This window comes from Monodelphis domestica, chromosome 1, assembly GCF_027887165.1.
Source record: "Monodelphis domestica isolate mMonDom1 chromosome 1, mMonDom1.pri, whole genome shotgun sequence".
Classification (NCBI taxonomy): Eukaryota; Metazoa; Chordata; class Mammalia; order Didelphimorphia; family Didelphidae; genus Monodelphis; species Monodelphis domestica.
In genome coordinates this window covers 715,833,673-715,852,420 of record NC_077227.1, presented here as the reverse complement: position 1 = coordinate 715,852,420, position 18,748 = coordinate 715,833,673, and the positions used below count along the sequence as shown (strand labels likewise).

At 47.5% G+C, this 18,748-nt stretch overlaps 1 protein-coding gene across 1 annotated transcript in view; it reads left to right on the top strand.

Annotated features, from left to right (window-relative positions):
* Window positions 1–18,748, top strand: part of VAC14 (VAC14 component of PIKFYVE complex) — a 124,684-nt gene that overhangs the window by 56,475 nt on the left and 49,461 nt on the right. The window contains exon 14 of the mRNA XM_056824618.1: window positions 12,481–12,613. Within this exon, the coding sequence (XP_056680596.1) occupies window positions 12,481–12,613 (133 nt within the window). The remainder of the gene's footprint in view (window positions 1–12,480; window positions 12,614–18,748) is intronic.

Here is an 18,748-nt window from a genome sequence, read left to right as displayed (position 1 = left end):
GGCTCACGGATACTGTTTTTCTTTAGAATTAGGTTATATGCCAACAGAGGCTCTGAGGGGGAAATGGCATTTTTGAGTTTTTATTTGTTTGTTTATTTTTAAACCCTTTCCATTCTTAGAATCTATACTGTACATTGGTTCCAAGCAGAAGCTCAGTAAGGGTTTGGCAATGGTGGGGCAAGGGGTGGAGGTAGGGGGTTAAGTGACTTGCCCAGGGTCACACAATTAGGTAGTGTTTGAGGTCACATTTGAACCCAGAACTTCCCATCTCCAAGCCTAGTTCTCCATCCATTGAGCCACCCAGCTGCCCTCACATGTTGAGTTTTTGAACTGTCTTGGCCTAGATGTTCAGGGAGAAGATGGGGTGAATATCTTGGGACAAGTAGGGCCTGGCAGATTCTTAGACCTGCCTTATTTTTGGGTCCTTATTGTCTGAATGAGGAAGGTGGCTCTGAGGAGGTTATACCGAGGAATTGGAAACATCTACTTTTGGCCCAAGTGCTTCTAGAACGTGGAATGGGTAAAGTTTCAATGGAGACATGCAGAGGGGACTCTGCCACTCTAGCTGATTCCAAGGCTGTCGGCCTGGCAGAGTCCAGGATATACTTTATTCTTAATTCACAGAAATGGTAAAATACACTGATCAGGAGGGAATCCCAGTCTGAAAAGAATAGGAAGGCTATTCTCCAATGCATTCTAGTCAGCTGTCACTTATTGTACTCACCTGACTCGCCCTCCCCCCTAAGAAGTTGGGGGCAAAGGCCCAAAGAAGCAATATGACCAACCTAAAAGGAATCAGGCAGCTATCACAATAGACAAAGACCCTGGCCCTGGGCCTTTTGGGCCATCTGGAAGGTATGGGGGCCATGATCTCAGTATAGGGGACAAGCCAGTGGCTTGAGGTTTGAGGTGACCATTTAACCTAGAAGCCCTGAAGGAAGTAAACAGTTTCCTCTCTGGACAGCCCTTTCTCGGTTTATTTCTCAGACTGATGAAACGTGCTGGTGGTGGGGGGGGGGGGTGTCTTTTCTGCATCTTGTTCTTATGGCATACATAAACCAGAAGCCACAAGGCCAGACCCTCTTCCTGTTTGGGGAATGGCTTCCCTCCCATTCTCAGGAGCATAGCTTACAGTCTAAACTCTGCTTTGTTGCTTCTTTTTATGTGTTTGATTCCCTTCCCTTCCCCCATTACACATTGACAAAGAGATGTTCTTTTCAAGTAGGGGAAATGATGATATTTTATAGGAAACTGAATGTCCCTCCCTTCGTGTTGAATTGGAAATCCAAGACTTAGTGACACAGTGATACGGAGAACATTGCATATGGGGAAAAAAGGTAAATAATGGCCTGGCCTCAGTATGACCTTGTCATGACTGCTGGGGGCCAAGAAGCAGGGCTCCAAATATGGCTCCTGTATGGGACTTTGTGAACGGAGGTGATGGTCTGTTTGGCCATTTCCCTTGGCACTCTCTCATCCTGTCTATTGGTGATGCTCACAGTTTGTGGGGCCAACAAGAGGTGATGGTGGGTGGTACCACGACTGCTGAGACAGTGACAGAGACCATATGCTGCTGCTCACAAAGATGGAAGGGAGGTGGCAGGGGGGCTTGTCCTGGTATCTTCTGTAGACTTTTCCAGCTCCTGATTCTATGGCCCAGAATGAGGAAAACTTGTCGGGTCTGTTGTGATTCAGCTTCTTTCTGTAATTCCCTCCCTCCCCTTTTCCATTTGGTTACTAGAGGGTGGGAATACATTGCTAAACACTTAGGAGGAGGCAACATTATTCCTGCTGGGCTCCTTTCTCAGTCCCCTAACAGAGCCACAGCCAAAGTGTATCATCTTTTTGATCTAAAGATGTTCTTTGTCTTGTCCGTCCTCTAAGTGATCCAGGACACTTCTCTGCTATAGGAAAGATGGTGGCCAGGGCACCTGGAAAGACGGAAAGACCCAGATTGGCAGGATCTTCCAGTTAGGGCCTGTTTACTGGACTGGCCCTGTCAACAGGGGCAAAAAGAGGTCATGCTAAAGCCAGTCCTCCCCAGAATATTCATTCCACTGGCTTTTTTTCCCCTTCCTACCATAGAACCCATTTCTCCTAGAAGGTGGGTGCTGCTCTTGATGCCAGACTTCCACCTGTCCCCAGGCAGAGCCATGCAAAGGGAGCTGGGGAAGCGTCCTTCCCTCCCCAGCTGTTTCCTAAGCCCTTTGCAGCTTCCTCCCGCATCCATGGTGCTAAAGCAACATTGGCCTTCCTCCTCCCCATCTCCTTTCCTTTGATGCACTTGGCTGCCAGCCCTCCTTCCCTGCAACAGCTGTTTTCTTGGGACAGGCTGGTAGGTTTTCTTTATCAGTTAGAAATATTTCTATTACCCATCAACTCGTTTCTTACTATAAAAGCTTCAGCCAAGGACCTGAGCTGGATCAAGTTAGATTGCCCAGGTTGGATGTCCCTATGTTGGGGTGACTCTGAGGGGTGTCTAGTACATGGGAAAGTGGCCAACCTCTGGAGCAGACCCCACTTGTATCTTAAGCTCCCTTCTCCACCCTGTGCCAGGGGATTGCTTCCCTTCATGACTCTGTTGCCCCCCATTATAAGAACCCGTTTCCTTCCTGGTTTGTCCCAATCATTGTGGGTAGGAGCCAGGAACTGGGAACCAGGGATAGATAGAAGGATCAGAGCCCAGGAAGGAGGAGTTTAAGTTTATAGGCTTTAAGAATTAAGCACGTTGGTAGTAAACATTTTGAAGAACGTTAAAAATGTGCCACAGACACAGTTGGAAATTGCTGATGCCGTGTCTGGATGCATTTCTTCTTCCTCCTCCACATCCCTGGGCAGCAGGTCTGGACTCTCCTTCCCCACCGGCCTTGGGGCTGGATCGTCCGTGTCCCAGCAGGGGAGGTGGATGGAGCAGGGGGCCATCCTGCCTTAGAACCGAGCTAAGTGGCCGACATTTTTACATCTGGTTTGAGTCAACTCTAACTCGCATTGTATGTAAAGAACAGCTATTTTTATCCTGACATGTGAGGTTCCTTCACGTCATATCCACAAAATGAAATCCAAAACATCCCCGAGAAGGTTGTTTGTGAGACATTCTGCAGATTCTCATGTCGCCACATCAGGTTTCACTTAGCCACATCTGCAGAACGCGGCTGGACGAGAGCTCCCCCCTGCATCTGTCTGGCCTTCTCCTTTGCAGCCCCGGCCTGTCCCGTGACGGCAGGGTTTCCTCTCGCCCAAACTGAAAATGTGAGGCTAAGGAAGACGCTTGTTAGGAGCACTTTGGGTTCTCCCAAACTGGCTGATCTTCTGCCTTCAAAACAACATTTTCTAACTCTTCCACTTCTCTTAATACCTCGTCCTCTTCCGCGACTTGCCCAGGATGGCTCCCAGCCCACCGCCCTGATCTCCCCCAAGCCCCCTGTCATTATCGTGGCAGCTTCCTTGCCGGCGCTGAGGGAGACAGAGTTCTTCCTGTAAGGGCTTTCTCTGCAGGGATGTGCTATAGCCAAAGGCTCTAGGTTTGGTCGAGAGTCCTCTATAGCTCCCGATGCCCTTCTTGGCCCCTCCAGACGTACTCTACGTATTGAGGCAGGAGAGTTGGATATTAGAGACCTTTTAGAGGAGAAGCTGTAGCTAGAGGGGAATGTGCCAGAGATTCCTTCCAGTGCCCAAGTTGTCTTTAATGTGTTCCATTGTGCTTACACATTTGTCCCGTCCCCCCCCCTCCCTCCCCACCCCCAGCTACCTGGGGGTGATTGGCTGCCAGGGAGGTAGTTTGGAGAGTAGGTTCTTTCGTTGTTGCTGTTACTAAATCTTGGTCTCCCTTCCCCAGAGTCAGGAGAGCCTGGAGAATGATGGGGCATTCCTTCTCACTCGCCTGCTCCCCAGCTCGCCTTCCCCTCGCCACTAACCTCGCCTTACGTTTTCTAGGGGACGTGTGCTTTTCCCAATTCTCTTGTCGGTGACATTAACTCTGCACTTGGAGTCTTGGCAAAGGCTGCTTTTTATGAGGGCAAACTGGGCTTTTGCTCAGCCTTCTTAACTCTGCTCCATGCTGAGCACAGAAACAGCTTCCCATCTGCTACCCCAGCCTCCAGGCTCAGTGATCATAAGGCCTTTTAAGCTTATTCATGAGCTCTTGGCTCCAAACCCCAAATTCCTACGTCCTACCTGACGCTTGGAAATGTTGCCTTCCACCTCCGAGCAGAAGAGCCTGGAGTCAGTTTCCTTCGCTCTCTTTTTTAGGGGTAGCTCTAGTCTTCCAGGGGTTTTTGCTCAGACCCTAAGAGACTTATTGCTACCTCACCTGCAGAAAACAAAGTTTAGACAATAGTTCTGAATTCCTATTTGGGAGAAGTTGAGGCACAGCTCAGAGCTTGGTGTTCAGCCTACCTCATGAACCAAGTTTATGGGTTTGGTGTTTTAACCTTCACCTTCTGTCTTAGAATCAATACCAAAGCAGAAGAGTGATAAGGGCTAGGCAGTGGGGGTCAAGTGACTTACCCAGGGTCACACAGCTAGGAAGTATCTGAGGCCAGATTTGAACCCAGAACCTCCCATCTCAAGGCCTGGGTCTCCATCCCCTGAGCCACCCAGCTTCCCCCTGGGGATTTCTTAAAAAAAAGAAATGAGTGTGAGAATTTGAATTAGCCAAGAGGTTTTAAAACATGATTTTGCCTTCCTTTTTCTTATTCCTTGAAATCCCTGCCTTTTTTCTATCACTCACACATTCCTGGGCCACACTCACCATGGTCTTTGCCCTCGGTTTGGCTAGTATGGGAACAGGGGGGCCCAAGGAGAGTCAGTACCTAAAAGGTGTCAGGGATTCTATTCCAAAAAGGCCCAGACTCTTCTCTTCAGCCAGGCTGGTTTGCCTCTAAGCGGGCTGGTTCTCCTACCTAAGGGCGCTACAGGTTGAGTAAGTCACATAATCTCAGGTTGAACAGAAACTCTGGGTGTGCATGTGCTCTAGCCGGAGCCCCCCAGCAAGCTTAGAGATATGGGTGCTCACTCTAAATCCTGCTCTGGAGGCTTCTCGCAGAGAATTTCAGAAGTTCCTTCAGGACATCCAACCTGTCTATAAATTCAGTAAATTCTTTAAGTTCAGTAAATCTTTACTAAGTACCACTGAGGAGTATAAAGACCAAAAAGAAGCAGTCCTTACCCTCAAGGAGCTTACATCTTACTAGGAAATAGGCTGTGCACACCAATAAGTATAATGGGGAGGGGAGTAGTTGAGAGCCAGGCCTAGAAACAGAAGGTCTTAAGTCCAATTCTGGCCTCAGACACTTCCTAGTTGTGTGACCTTGGGCAAGTCACTTAACCCCCATTGCCTAGCCCTTACTGCTTTTCTGCCTTTGCCTTGATACTAAGATAGAAGTTAAGGGGAAAGGGGGAAGAGAGAAAAGAGCAAAGGAAAGATCAGACCAAGTTCTAGGAGTATTTGAGGGGGAAAGGAGCACCAATAGTAAGTGGTAGTTGGGGAAGGTGTGGCATGGGTGGGAGCACCTGAGCTGAACTTGGGTTTTAAAAGGCTAAAAAGAAAAGGAAGCCTATTCCAGGCCTAGAGCTAGGAGATGAAATATTAAGTTCAGAAATGAGCTATTGGGCCATTTGGGCTGGAATATAGACAGGCTGAGGGAGAGTAATGCGACCGAGACCTGGAAAGGTAGTGGAGAGCCTGATTGTGAGAGGCCTCTCCTCACAGACGCTTTGGGATATTCGGTCCTAGGAGCAGGAGAGAGCAGCTGGTGGTGTCTTAGCATGAGAATGACATAACCAGACCGATGTCTCAGGAAGCCAGTTATGGCATTTATGAGAAGAACGGATTGGAAACAAGAAACTCGAGGCAGAAGGAAACCAAATGAGATGAGTCCCAAAAAGAAGCGCCCCACTAGGGCCTGCACTGGGCTTGAGGCTATGTGAAAGAAGGGCTGGAAGAAGAGATGCTTGAAGGCTACGCTAGGAAGGACTTGACAATTGGTTAGAAATAGGGACTAAAGGAGAAAGAAGAACCCAGATGACTTGAGTCATGAGCCTCTGTGGCTGAGAGAATGGTGGCTTTCTCCACAGAAATAAGAAAGTTTAGATGAAGGATAGATTGAAAGAGTTAAAACGATGAGTTCAGGGGACAGCTAGAGGGCTCAGATGGAGAGCTAGGCCTAGAGACAGGAGGTCCTGGGTTCAAATCTAGCCTCAGAGTCTCTCTAGCTAAGTGATGCTAGCTAGCCACCCATTGCCCAACCCGTATCACTCTTCTGCCTTAGGACCAATACACAGTATTGGATTCAGACAGAAGATATGGGTTTGGTTTGTTTTTTTTTTAATGATGAGTTGCATTCTGGGCATGTTGAGTTTGAAGTACTGAATTGTAGTCAGAAGGTCCCACAGGGCCTGCCCAGTACAGGAATGCCACAGGATCTAGAGACCTTCATTGATTAGTGACCACAGTGGGTGCAGCTAGAGAAGAAAAGGCCTAGTACTGAGCTTTGGGGAACACCTCGTCAAGTATTCTCCTCTTAAGTGTTGGTTCTGTGTTGTGATCCCTACTTAGACGGATGACCTGGAGGTTTTGTAACATCCATTCCTAAACTCTTCTGGCATTGATTCCAGCTCTGGATTCTTGAAAACAAAATGCCAGGGATAACTGCCAGACTTGGTGGTGCTTGTCAAAGCTTTGGAATCATCCAGGCCAACATGATCTAAGTCTCCTCTTTAGCCAGAAGAGAAGCATAGCCATTCTCTGATCTCAGAGGAGAGATCCAGTCTCTTCTGGGAGCCCAAGGCAGCCATCATGGTCTTGGTATGGTGTTCCAGTGCCCCATGATCTGTGTCACACCGAGGGGGCTCATACAGAGCATTTCTGATATTTCCTTGAAGTTACAGGTATGAATCTCCTGACTCAGAACACAGCCCAGCAGCTTGCTAACCAAGTTAGTAACAATGCTTGTCAGGGAAAATTTGGTGAGAAAAGTGGTAGTAGCACCCACTGCCAGGCTTTTGTGGGAACAGAGGACCTACGTATGCCAAGGTCGGAAGGCATCACAACCATCAGACCAAAGCTGGTGGTGTCCAGTAGGATGGCGAGGATGCTCCTAGCCATTGCTCCCCAACCAAGAGCTGTCCCGACGATGACCAGGCTCAGTAAACAATAGAATTCTCAGTGCTGTTCTTCTACATGAATAGTGACAGCAAGGAGAAGAGAAGCTCTTTCCACGAGGTGCTCATAGGGAATTAAGGCATTGTGTTTTGTAACCATCATGATGTGGAGGCTTGAATAACAGCCACATTCCTATAGTGCTCCAAGGTTTAGAGAGGAGTGTACACTCTCCCCGAAGCTCCCCGAAACAGCCTGGAAAGTAGGTAATACACGTGCTATCCCTGCTCTTACAGATGGGGATACTGGCTGAGAGGTGGTGACTTGCCATGGTCTCACAGCTATTAAGTAGCATCTCTTCCTAATGCCCTGCAAAGGCACTCAGCACCTCTGTCATGGAGGAGATAGACTCCTGAACCGGTCTCTGCAGAGGAGAAATCCTTCTTTGGCTAACACCCAGGTGGGTCCCATTGTTTTTTGGAGTCTGGAAACCCTTGATGAGCATGGACCTAGAATGCTATGGGAGGAGATCCGGCTCCAAGAAAGTGCCCTGCAGAAGACCTTCCAAGTTCATTGTTTTTATGTCTTCTCACACATGCTACTAGGTGTCTGTGTGTATATGAATACGTGCATCTATGGGTGCCAGAAAACATACTTTTTAATTGCATGGACCACATATAACAAAATTGGCAGCAAGAAGGTGGGAAAAGCTAAAGAATGAATACAAAATTAGGCTGGGGGGGAGGGGCGCACAGCTGGGTACCTCAGTGGATGGAGAGCCAGGCCTAGAGATGGGAGGTCCTAGGTTCAAATATGGCCTCAGACACTTCCCTGATGGGTGACCCTGGGCAAGACACTTAACCCCCATTGCCTAGTCCTTGCCACTCTTCTGCCTTGGAACCAATACACAGAATTGTTTCTAAGAAGATAAGGATTTAAAAAAAAGAAAGAAAGAATAAAGAAATTGGGCTATGTTGGAGTAGCTTTATCCTAGTGATTCCCCTTCTAAGGCATCAGCCTCAACCAAGCAGAGTGTTGGGTTAACTCCATGAGCAAGAATGTGACATTTGATACTAAAAATTGTGCCCATGGCCAAGTAAGTGAAGAATGTTTACCTTTCTAGGCACCTAATACTTAATATCCCACATGTTTCCTCAGTAGGGATCCCAGGATATGGCCTTCTTCATAACAGCAAGTTAAAATGGAGCCTGCTCATACCTCCCTGAAACTTGTACTGAAGAGAGTGCTCAAAGACATCCTTTAGAGGTCACCCATGGAAGCAGGAGGCCCTGGTCAGGATTTTTCTTAGGGCAATTATCAGGAAACATTCTTCTTCTAATTAGATCTAGCCTCTTCCTCATGTGGAATTTTGAGAGGAAGTAAATAAGTGAAAAGCCTGCCAAATTGATGGCTTCCTGGAGAGATGGATTTTTCCTGCTGGTTTTTCAAAAGTAGACTCTAATGATCTAAACTCAAGTAGACTCCTTAATCATATACATTTGGACCATTTTTCACGTCTCTTAAGATTTGTCCCCTTCTCTCCACCTTCATGACTCCCCAAGTCCTCATCGCTTCTTGTCCATACTGTGGCATCAGCCTCCCAACAGACTCCAGGCTTCTCTCCTGTTATTTTTCATCCAGTTGCCAATATGGCCTCTACAAAGCCCATGTGATATTGTTGCCCAGCCTATTTAGGAGACGCTTACTGTTTCTCTGTTGCCTCTAAGATAAAAGGCACTCTCAGCTCCGTCCCAGCCTGCTGTTCCAGGCCCATTGCACATCCTTCCCCTTCACTCACTCTTCATTCTCATCAAACTGACTGATTCATCACTGGATATCCCTTCTCCTTGGCTTGGCACAGGTTGGCCCCCATGCCTGAGTTGCATCATCTTCCCCGCTGCTTCTTAGAATATTGAGCTTTCTTCAAAGCTCAACTCAGCAGCCTAGCCCTACTGTCCTCGTTTCCTGGCTTGTTGGCATTCTTTTCTTCCCCCTCAAATCATCTTATAAATGCATATCTCTTTATACGATGTCCTCTCTCCCTGTTCCCAGAACAACAGAAAATTCTCAGAGGCAGGGACTTTATGGTATTGTCTTTATTGCCCCATTTAATGCAGTGCTGGTGCTTAATTAATGCATGTTGTCTTTTTCGATTATAACATTCAGTAGACCATCATGCATATTCTTCATATATGATGCAGAGATCAAATCCCAGGAGTGTGCAGCTTCCTAGGTAGAACCATTGTATGGGGAAAGAAACCAAAAGGGTAGAGTCTGCTGGATTTGGATGTCTGAGATATTCTCTGCTTTGCATGTGTTTTGATTATGTAGAGCAGGGGTCCCCAAACTAAGGCCCTGGGGCCACATGCAGCCCCCTGAGGCCATTTATCTGGCCCCCACTGCACTTCCGGAAGGGGTACCTCTTTCATTGGTGGTCAGTGAGAGGTCACTGTATGTGGCGGCGCTGCAGAGCACGGTGTCGCTCACATACTACTTCCGGTGGCATCATCCTTTGTGTGGCGCCTTGTTCTGAGAGTAACTGAATGAGAACGAGGCGCTATGCAAAGGATTATGTGGCTGCACAATGGAAGACGTCAGCATGGTGAGCGGTGATCTGGGGGAGGGGATTCCGCACTGTGTATACTGCTGCCCAGTATAGTGGTGGCAGTGATGGGTCTGTGCAAGGTGTGACGGGCCCATCACAGCCAGTGCTGCAGCCTCCGCTATCCCAGACAGCGGTACACAGATTTGTTTGGTTTTTTTTTAATAGTCCAGGCCTCCAACGGTCTGAGGGACAGTGAACTGACCCCCTGTATAAAAAGTTTAGGGACCCCTGGTGCAGAGAAATAAATCCCATCCCACATCAGAAGCACAACCTCACTTCCAAGTCCAAGCTTATTTATGTTCCTTTGTCCTGGATCCCTGTCTCTTCACTTAAAAACTGTTCAAGTCCTGAGTTCAAATGTGGCCTCAAGGGGAAGCTGGGTGACTCAGTGAATGGAGAGCCAGACCTAGAGACAGGAGGTCCTGGGTTCAAATCTGGCCTCAGATACTTCTTAACCATGTGACCCTGGGCAAGTCACTTAACCCCATAGCCTAGCCCTTATCATTGTTCTGCCTTGGAATTGATACTTAGCTGATTCTAAGTCAGAAGGTAAGAGTTTAGAAAGGTTAAAAAAAAATGTGCTTAGAGCCCTTCACTTTAGGGGCTTGAGGGAGGGCGTCCTAAAGCATAAGGGTAAAGAACCACCCTGTCCATTATACATTCTGCTCAATAGCTATATTGATTGGGAAGTACCAGGGGCAGGAGTGAGGAGCTTCACACCAATAAGGCCAGTATTCTTGTTGCATTTGAAGATAAGCTCCTGGAGGACCAGTGAGACAAGCTATTACATGCTTTGCCTCACAGTGAGCCTCTATAGAAATTGTTCATTCTAACAAGGACCCCATTAGCTAGAGTCCTGGGCCTGCTGCTTGGCCAACAAGGTTCTCTACAGAGGCTGGATAGATTTGAGCCTCATTGTAATTTCATCTGACCCATGGGACAAGCAAATGTTGCAGATATTTTTTGCAGATTGCAGAGATACAGCAAGCCTTGAGAAGTTTTTAGCAAAAATACTCTAAAAGGTCACCAGTCACCAGTGGAGCCATAACTCCATGGCCTGTCTGTCAATCTTACAATCATTTATTCAGTCCCTGCCATGTGCCCTGCATTGTGCCAAGCACTGAAGACATAAGGACAGAGTGAAAAGGTACCTGCCTACTCAGAATAAGCCTCCATTGTAATGGGAGAGACAGCTAGTACGCATAAAAATAAAGATAGCCTAAATCTAGACAAAGGATGCCAGTAGTGGTTGGGGCTTTCAAGAAGGGCTTCATGAACAAGATCATGTCTGAGGTGCATTTTAAGGGGAGATCGAGAGGTCTGGTCTATAAAGGAGGAGCAAAGGAGCATTTCACTCCTGGGGGACAGCCAGTGCAAAGGCTCAGAGACAGACAGTATCATGAATACGGAACAGAGAGGCACTCAGTTGGACTGGTCTGAGAGTGCAGGAGGAAGAGAAATGTCTAGGAGGCTGGAAAGAGGTTGAACCAGGCATCAAGAGGTCTTTAAAAGCTAAACAAAGAATTTTAGGTTCCATCCTGGAGAGAGGAGAAAGCCCTTAGAGGGAAAATTCTTTGCTGTCTGTAGGACAATCTGATTGGAGATCCAATAGGAGCCTGTAGCAATCTAAGTGAGAGCTAATGAGTACCTGAGCTGAGATGAGAACTGTGCAAGTGGAATGAAGGGACTAAGATATAAGATGCTGTGATGTGGTTAGAGAGAGGAGAAAAGAGAAGAGGACCCAAGACAAAAATGTGCAACATGCTATAGATACGATGAACCAACAGAGGAAACTAATGAGGAGCAATCAGACATGGAAAAGGAGAACAAGGAATAATGCCCTGAAAGCCCAGAGAGGTGGGCAATAACATCAGATGCAGCAAAGAGGTTAGAAAGGATTGAGCAGAGACCAGACCACCCAGCAAGTTTGTCACTTCAGAGATCTAGCTCCAGTAACTGGAGAGAACAGTTTTAGCTGAGGAAGAAGGAAGGTAGGAAACTGGACTGCAAGGAGGTGAGGGAGTGGATAAGGAGAAAAAGGCAGGGAGTGTAGACAGCCTTTTCATGGAGTTTGGCTGAGAAAGGGATCCTTTCCTGAATAAAATAAGATGAGAGACTTCTCAGTGCCCAAGAGGAAGAAGCTAGGACTTTCCATTGAGTAGAAGATGGTTCTCTGCTTTATCATTTGTAAACTGAGGGGGTTGGACTAACTGACTAATTGGACCTCAAATTGTCTTCCAGCTCTGTATCAATGAGCCCACAAGCTAGAGTGGTTTCAAAGATGCCAGCATGAGGCAAAAGTGAAACTACTTTGTCATGATTCTTGCCAACATTTTTAGAATTTATAAAAACCTAATTGTACTCTTTATTTCTCCTTTCTTTGAAAACAGTATTAGTAAACAAATTGCATCCTTGCCTCTCGTAAGTTTGGCAGACATTGAAATTATGGGTCTCACCTCTCTTACCTTTTTCTCTCCCTCATTTAGCTACAGTAAAGATTGAATTACTTTTTGTACAATGTTTTATATTGCTTGCTACAAGGAGTTTTGTTTTAATACTAAACACTTGTGTGGAACATACTGTATTTCTCTAAGGACTGACTCAGCTGGAGTTTTTACCAGGGGTCCTTGAATTCATTCTGTATTTCATTGGCCTTCAGTAGAAGAAAAGCTCTCCACCTGCAGGGACCTTGGACGATTGCTTTCCTTCAGGGGGCTTACATTTGTTTGGATTCCCTGTCATCCGTATGACCAAGAGCACTGTTCCCTCTTTCCAGGTGCCAGAGGTTTGGAGTGCTCACCTTCCTCTCCCACTATGAACTCCTACTTTTACAAGTTCATGATCAACTTGCTGAAGAGATTCAGCAGTGAGCGCAAACTCCTGGAGATCCGAGGAGCCTTCATCATCAGGTCAGCCTTCCCCTTCTCCTTCTAAGAATCACAGCACATGGAACAAGAACCGTTTTCTTTTTCCTGCTATCCTTTCCTCTCCTGACCCTTCACTTCTCTTGCTTAGCCCATGTTTGTCCTTAAATAGAACTCAGATGGAACTTCCTACCTCATTGCTTGTATTGCCTTTACAAGGCAAGGCAAGGTTGATGTTTCGAAACAAAGAGATTCTTTTTTGCATGTTGAGAGACCATATTTTCCCCTGAGGTAAAATATCCTCTTATTAAGCTTTGTTGTCAGATCCTATTTGGTGGGGGAGACAAATGAGCCAGATGGAGCATGAAATGAGGCTGCGCTTAAGGTATTCGGCCTGCTGAGCCTGGTGGTTTGTCTGGGGTCGGTGGCAGCTCAGCCTGGACCGGGCTTTCCTGTTGAGATGAAGCTGCTGGCCCTGCCTTGTCCATGCTATGCTGGGCTTGGACTGACCTAAGGGCCCCAACACAGTGATCTTGAGTGTAATTGCTGAGCCTGAGCCTTTGTTTCCCACTTGACTCTGGAATGGGGTCACTGCAAGAGTGGCCTGTGACAGCTGGCACAGTGTCACCTTCAGGCCCATTGAATCTAGGGCACAGAAGCCATTCTGATGGAGTCACTAGGGGTGTGTCTGGAGAGGCCCCGAGTCCAGTCAGGAATGGAGAAGTCGATGTGCTCCCTGCCTCCCGGGACTCACCATCCACACGAAACATTGGAAGAGCATTCCATGGTGTAGGATGAAATGCTGAAAGTAGGATTCTGTATAGGAAGGGTAAAGCCTCTGCGAGGCAGCCTCAGAAGGTGGAAGTCAGGATGACGATGGGGAAGCTCCACCACAGGGAGGGAGCCCAGCCAGCAGCCTTTTATAGAGGAAAAGGAAAGGAAGATGACTAGGAAAAAGAAATCTCATTTTCTGCTATGGGTGAGGCAGCTTTGATCTTCCACTTGGTGGGGCAGTGGATGGGCCTGAGCCTGAGGAAGGACTCATTTCTATCCCTTTCTAACCATGAGGCCTCAGGCAAGTCCCTCAAAGCCTCCTGTACCTTTCCAGGCCTGCATTGTCCTTCCTCCTAGTGTCACTGTGAGGAGTAAATGGGACCGTGGCCCCTGAAAAGGCTTTGGCAACTGTCATAAAGAAAAGGGCTGTTAGATCCCGTGCCTGGGGTCCCAGCCATTTGCTAAGAGGGGTGAACAAACTAGCCGAGCAGTACTGGGGCTGCTGGTGCATGTCTTTTGTCTTGGACTCCTTGTGGGTTCCTTGTGGCAGGTGAGAGGGAAGCACTTCATTCAGCCCACATGGATTGAGTACCTGCCAGGTGCCAGCTCCTATGCAGGGGGCTAAGGTACAAAGATGAAAACTAAACCTGGCCTCACACATTTTCATACACACAAGAGCGTTCCTTCATTGGATGCTTGTATCTCAGGTAGCAAGGGACCACTGACCAGCTCATTAGAGAGAATTCACCGAGGGCTCCCATCTTGTGATTCAGGTCAGGGTGGGGCCCCTTTGTCACCTCTCAGCAGACACCGTGAGCTGGCCCAGCCTTGCCTATAGAGACCCTGCCTGGCATGGAGTCGAGTGGCGCCCGCCTCCCACCATATGGGGCCATAGCTACAGTTAGTGCCAGGCTTGGTCTCAGAGGGCTGGCCCAAACTCTCAGCTACGTCCGCCTTAGCCAGCATCACCCCCCAGCCTCTCATTAAAGATTCACAGTCTTGTCTATAGGAGAGGCAGCATGACATGATGTAGAAGCTGAGTTATGGAGGGCTTTGAATGCCAAATAACATTTTATATCTGATACTGAAGGCGATGGGGCATCATTGGAGTTTACTGAGTAGAGGGATGATATAGTCAGGTCTGAATTTGGAGAAAATCACTTTGGTGGCTAAATGAAAGATAGATTGGAGTCAGGGAGACTTGAGGCAGGCAGACCCCCCTCCCCTCAGCAAGCTATTGGAATAATCTGGGCCGAAGGTGACAAGGGTCTGCATCAGAGTGGAGACACTATCAAGAGAGAAGGGTCACATTGGGGAGATGCTACAGAGTGAAATGGACAGGCCTTGCTTGAAGACAGGTAGATGTGGGGGTGAGAGACAGTGAGGGGTCCAAGAAAACATCAGCGCATAGTAAACACTCAGCCCCCTTGCTCTATGCCTCAGAACCCCTCTTTATCTTCACCTACTTTCTCTGCCTTTATTCTGGTTTCTGAGGTAGAGAGGCCCCTCTCCTTCTGAAGGCCACCTTCTCTACTTGTAGCCTCAGTCTGATCTCCCTTGCAGCTTGTTCCATCAATCATCCTAGCTCTGAAATCTTCGGTCTTTGTCTTTCTGGCTTCTTCCCCACAATTTACAAACTTCCTTAGAGCTATTAAAAAAAAAAAAGCCATCAACTTGACCCTGAACCTCCCTTCCTGTATTTTGTCACCAGTGGTAGCTTTTCACTTCCAGATTCCTAGAAAGAATCATCTACACTTACTTCTTCTGTTTCCTCACCTTCCTCTCCCCTCTTAATCTCTTACACTCTGATTTCTGACCCCACTACTACATTGAAACTGCCCTTTCCAAGATTCCCAGCAATCCCTCCATCTGCTCACTCCATTCTGCCCATACCTCCTGGCTCCCTGTAGCCAGCCCTCCCTCCTCAGGACCCTCTCTCCTGCTTTGACTTCCTGAGCACTGCTCTGTCTGTTCCTTCTACCAGATCATTCCTCCACCTGCTGTCCTCCAGGGGCTCTGTCCTGGGTTCCCTTTTCTGCCTCTCTGTGTGCTCCTTAGGGAGCTCACCTCTTCTCGTGGATTCACGTTTCATGTGTATGTAGATAACTCCAGCGTGTATATACACACACACCCTATTTTTTCTCCTGCACTCCAGCTCCACGTTGTCAGCTCCCTGTAGCTCATCCCCCTTGGATGTCCTGAAGCTTCTTATTGTAGCATAGATCGAACTCATTACCTTCCCTCCTAAACCAGTCCTCTTCTAAGCTGCCATGTTTTTGTTGAGAATGCCACCTTGTCACCTCTGTTCTTAACCTTGGAGTCATCCTCAATGACTCCCCTTCCTTACTCCCCAGTCTGTTCATTCAGTCAGTCCCCCAGTGTTGTCACTTGATAAGTCTCCCTACCCCTACTCCATCAGATCTAAAGTCAGTTCCTAAATCTTCTGTACCAGCTTGGTGACTTTAGGCAAGGCTCCTCCTCTTTGGAGGCCTTAATTTCTTTATAAAAATGTCAGTCAGATTAAATGTATTTCTTCAGATCTCTAAGAGGTCTCTTCTCTAACCTGATCTGCTCCTATCATCTGAAGACTTAGCAAGTCAAAAATATGGGCTTGAGTGATAGGAAGAAAAGAAGAAAGCTGGGGACCCTCTTCATACCATTTTGCTTCTGCATAGATAACAAATTACTGTGTGAATTGAAGCGACCTCCAAAATGGTCCCACAGAACCTCAGAGTTGGAAGAGACCTCAGAGCCAGCTAGTCCAGCCTGTGTCTGAAGGAGGATCTCCAAACATTCTTCCAGCTTGTCATTTAGCCTTTGCTTTGAGACCTCTAAGACAGGGGAACCCACTGCCTCCCAAGGCTCCCCTCTCTATCTTTTAATAACTGATCACTAAGAAGTTTCTCCCTCTCCCAAGCCTGAGTCTGCCTTTGGGTATCATTCATCTCTGACTCCTAGTTCTGTGCCCTGGGACCAAGAAGAATCCATCTGATCCCTCTTCCACAGTACCACTTCTCATACTTTGGCAGACCTTATCATGCCCTCTTCTTCTCTGCCCCAGGGTCACTATCCTCAATTCCTCAGTTTCCAGGTTTTGTCATTTCCAGACCCTTCATCATCCAGGTGGCTTCCCTGGACCCTTTTCACTTTGTCACTGCCCAGACTGAACAATCTTCCACATGTAGTCTGACCAGGGAAGAGTGTAGCAAGACTGCCAGCTCCCTCATCCTGGGTACTGTCTCAACAGAGCCTAAAAGCACATTAGGTTTTTTGGCTGCTGTTTAACTTTGTTGATTCCAGTTGAGCTTGAAATCTGTGAAAATCATCAACTCTCCTCCATCTGATTTTTCCTGTTGGGGTTCAGTAGTCCTTGAGGAAAGCAGTTTGTGAATCCAACTCCATTAGGGCAGCCCCAGACAAGGCTAGGCCACCTAATCACTAGGCTTCTTGCTTCCTGTCTACCTCTTCATGGGGCAAAGACCCCACCACCACTACCTTGTGTAGCAGGTCCTCTGGTGGGCTTCCACAGTGCTCATTACCACCCATCTTATCTGTAGAGTGGCCGAACCCTGGACTCAGCAGAGCTGAGAAGGGCCCAAACAGGGCACAACACAGGCCCAAGGCAATACCCAGGAGACCCGAATCACTGGTAATAACCAGTGATGCCTCTGTTCCCAGAAGCCAGCAGTGCCAATTTCACACCAGTTTATCTCAAGGACCCCAGTCACTTTGAAGAGAAACATCTGGATTCCAGCAGAATTCTCCTGAGGCAACATGGCTAGTAGATTCAGTGCTCGACTCAGAGCAAGAAAGGCCTGGCTTCACCTCTCACCTCTAGTGCTCACAAATCACTTCCCCTAGCTAAGTCTCAGTTTTCTCCTCTCTAAAGTGGGGGCCTCTAAAAGCCCATGAGCCCAACATCTTTGATCATATGGTCGTACAGACTTGTTTCTGTTCCAGGGAAAGACCCCACAGAGAGCATTAAATTGAGAGTGGACAGGAAGAGTGAGCAGTACAACTATTGGTCTTTTTCTCTCTCCCCTGTATCTTTGTTTCTGGCTCTCTTTTTCTACTAATAGCTGAAGGGGCAGAAATGACTCCACATGGAGATGCCTGAGATGAGCCATTGCAGAAAACATTCATTAAATAATTTATTAGCCCTCTCCCATGGCCTAACTGTCTGTCATCATTAAGCACATCATATAGAGAAGCAAGGAGAGAGAAGCTCTCAGGTGTGGACTCTGCCCAAACCTGCTGCCTCTACAGCAGTCCTGTCTAACCAAGGACAATGGCTACAGAGCCCAGGCACCGAGAATAAGATGACATCAGGTATAGAAGAGTAAGTTGGAAGCTTTCTTGAAGGCACAGTTGGAGATGGTTTCTTAGTAGATGTGGAAGGCTTATGTTCCCTCTAAAATAGATCATGTGTTCACCCTCTCCACGCCTAGCTTTCCGAGGACAGGAAACCTATTAGAACTCGTGGCTGTGTTAGAATTAGTTCACCCAAAGATAAGCTAGGCTTAGGGATCAGATGGACTTTCCCCTCCATATCCCATCTCTCACCAACCACACAATCCATTATCTTGTAAAATTCATTAGTGTTAGAGAGGTTCTACATACCCCAGTACCCCTTGTCCCTCATTCAGACTTCCCTTAGGAAAAATACGGCATTATTTCCCCCTCCCCCCATCACCAGGGGAATAATGTAACTGTATGTCCCAGCTTTCTCCACCTTTCTCTTGAGTTTCATTGGATTTTGGAGCAATGTAGTAAGCACTCTTCTACAGGAGAGAACTGTGTATTGCTAGGGCTGGTCAACATAGTTCAGACTCCCACTAGAGCCTAAGCCATGAGTCACTGGGGTCTAGATTGCAGGCTGACTGCTGATTAAACCCACTAGAGCTAGTGTCGGTTTTAGTGCACCAGGCTGTCTGCCCCAATACCAAGAGAAATGCAGGCAGTGCAATTACCCTGCCCACCACTAAAACAACACCACTGGGAGGTGGGCGTGTGTGTAAGTTCCCTCCCTGCACTCCTTCCCACCCTCCATGCTGATTGTGGGCAGAACAAATGTGGAGCTTGTTTTCACGTGAACTATTCTATTTGTCCTCAGAAAAAAAGGCTGGGGGAGGGGGGAACCAGCCTCTTTGATCAAGTGTGATATGAACTCGGGCATAATCCAAACAGCTGTGATCTTTACAAGGGATGCTTCTGTACTGGGAAGTGACAAGTCTGCAAAGACATTCTGCTTGGCCTGCCAAGATGGCCCTCTGGCCAGCTGCCCTTTTGCTTTAATGAAGTGCATTTTTCCTTTCCCTTCCTCCCTTTGTTGCCTTGCAAGGAGGAATAACCAGAACATGTTTTTATTTTTATTTTTATTTTTAAAGGGTTTTCACCTGCATGATA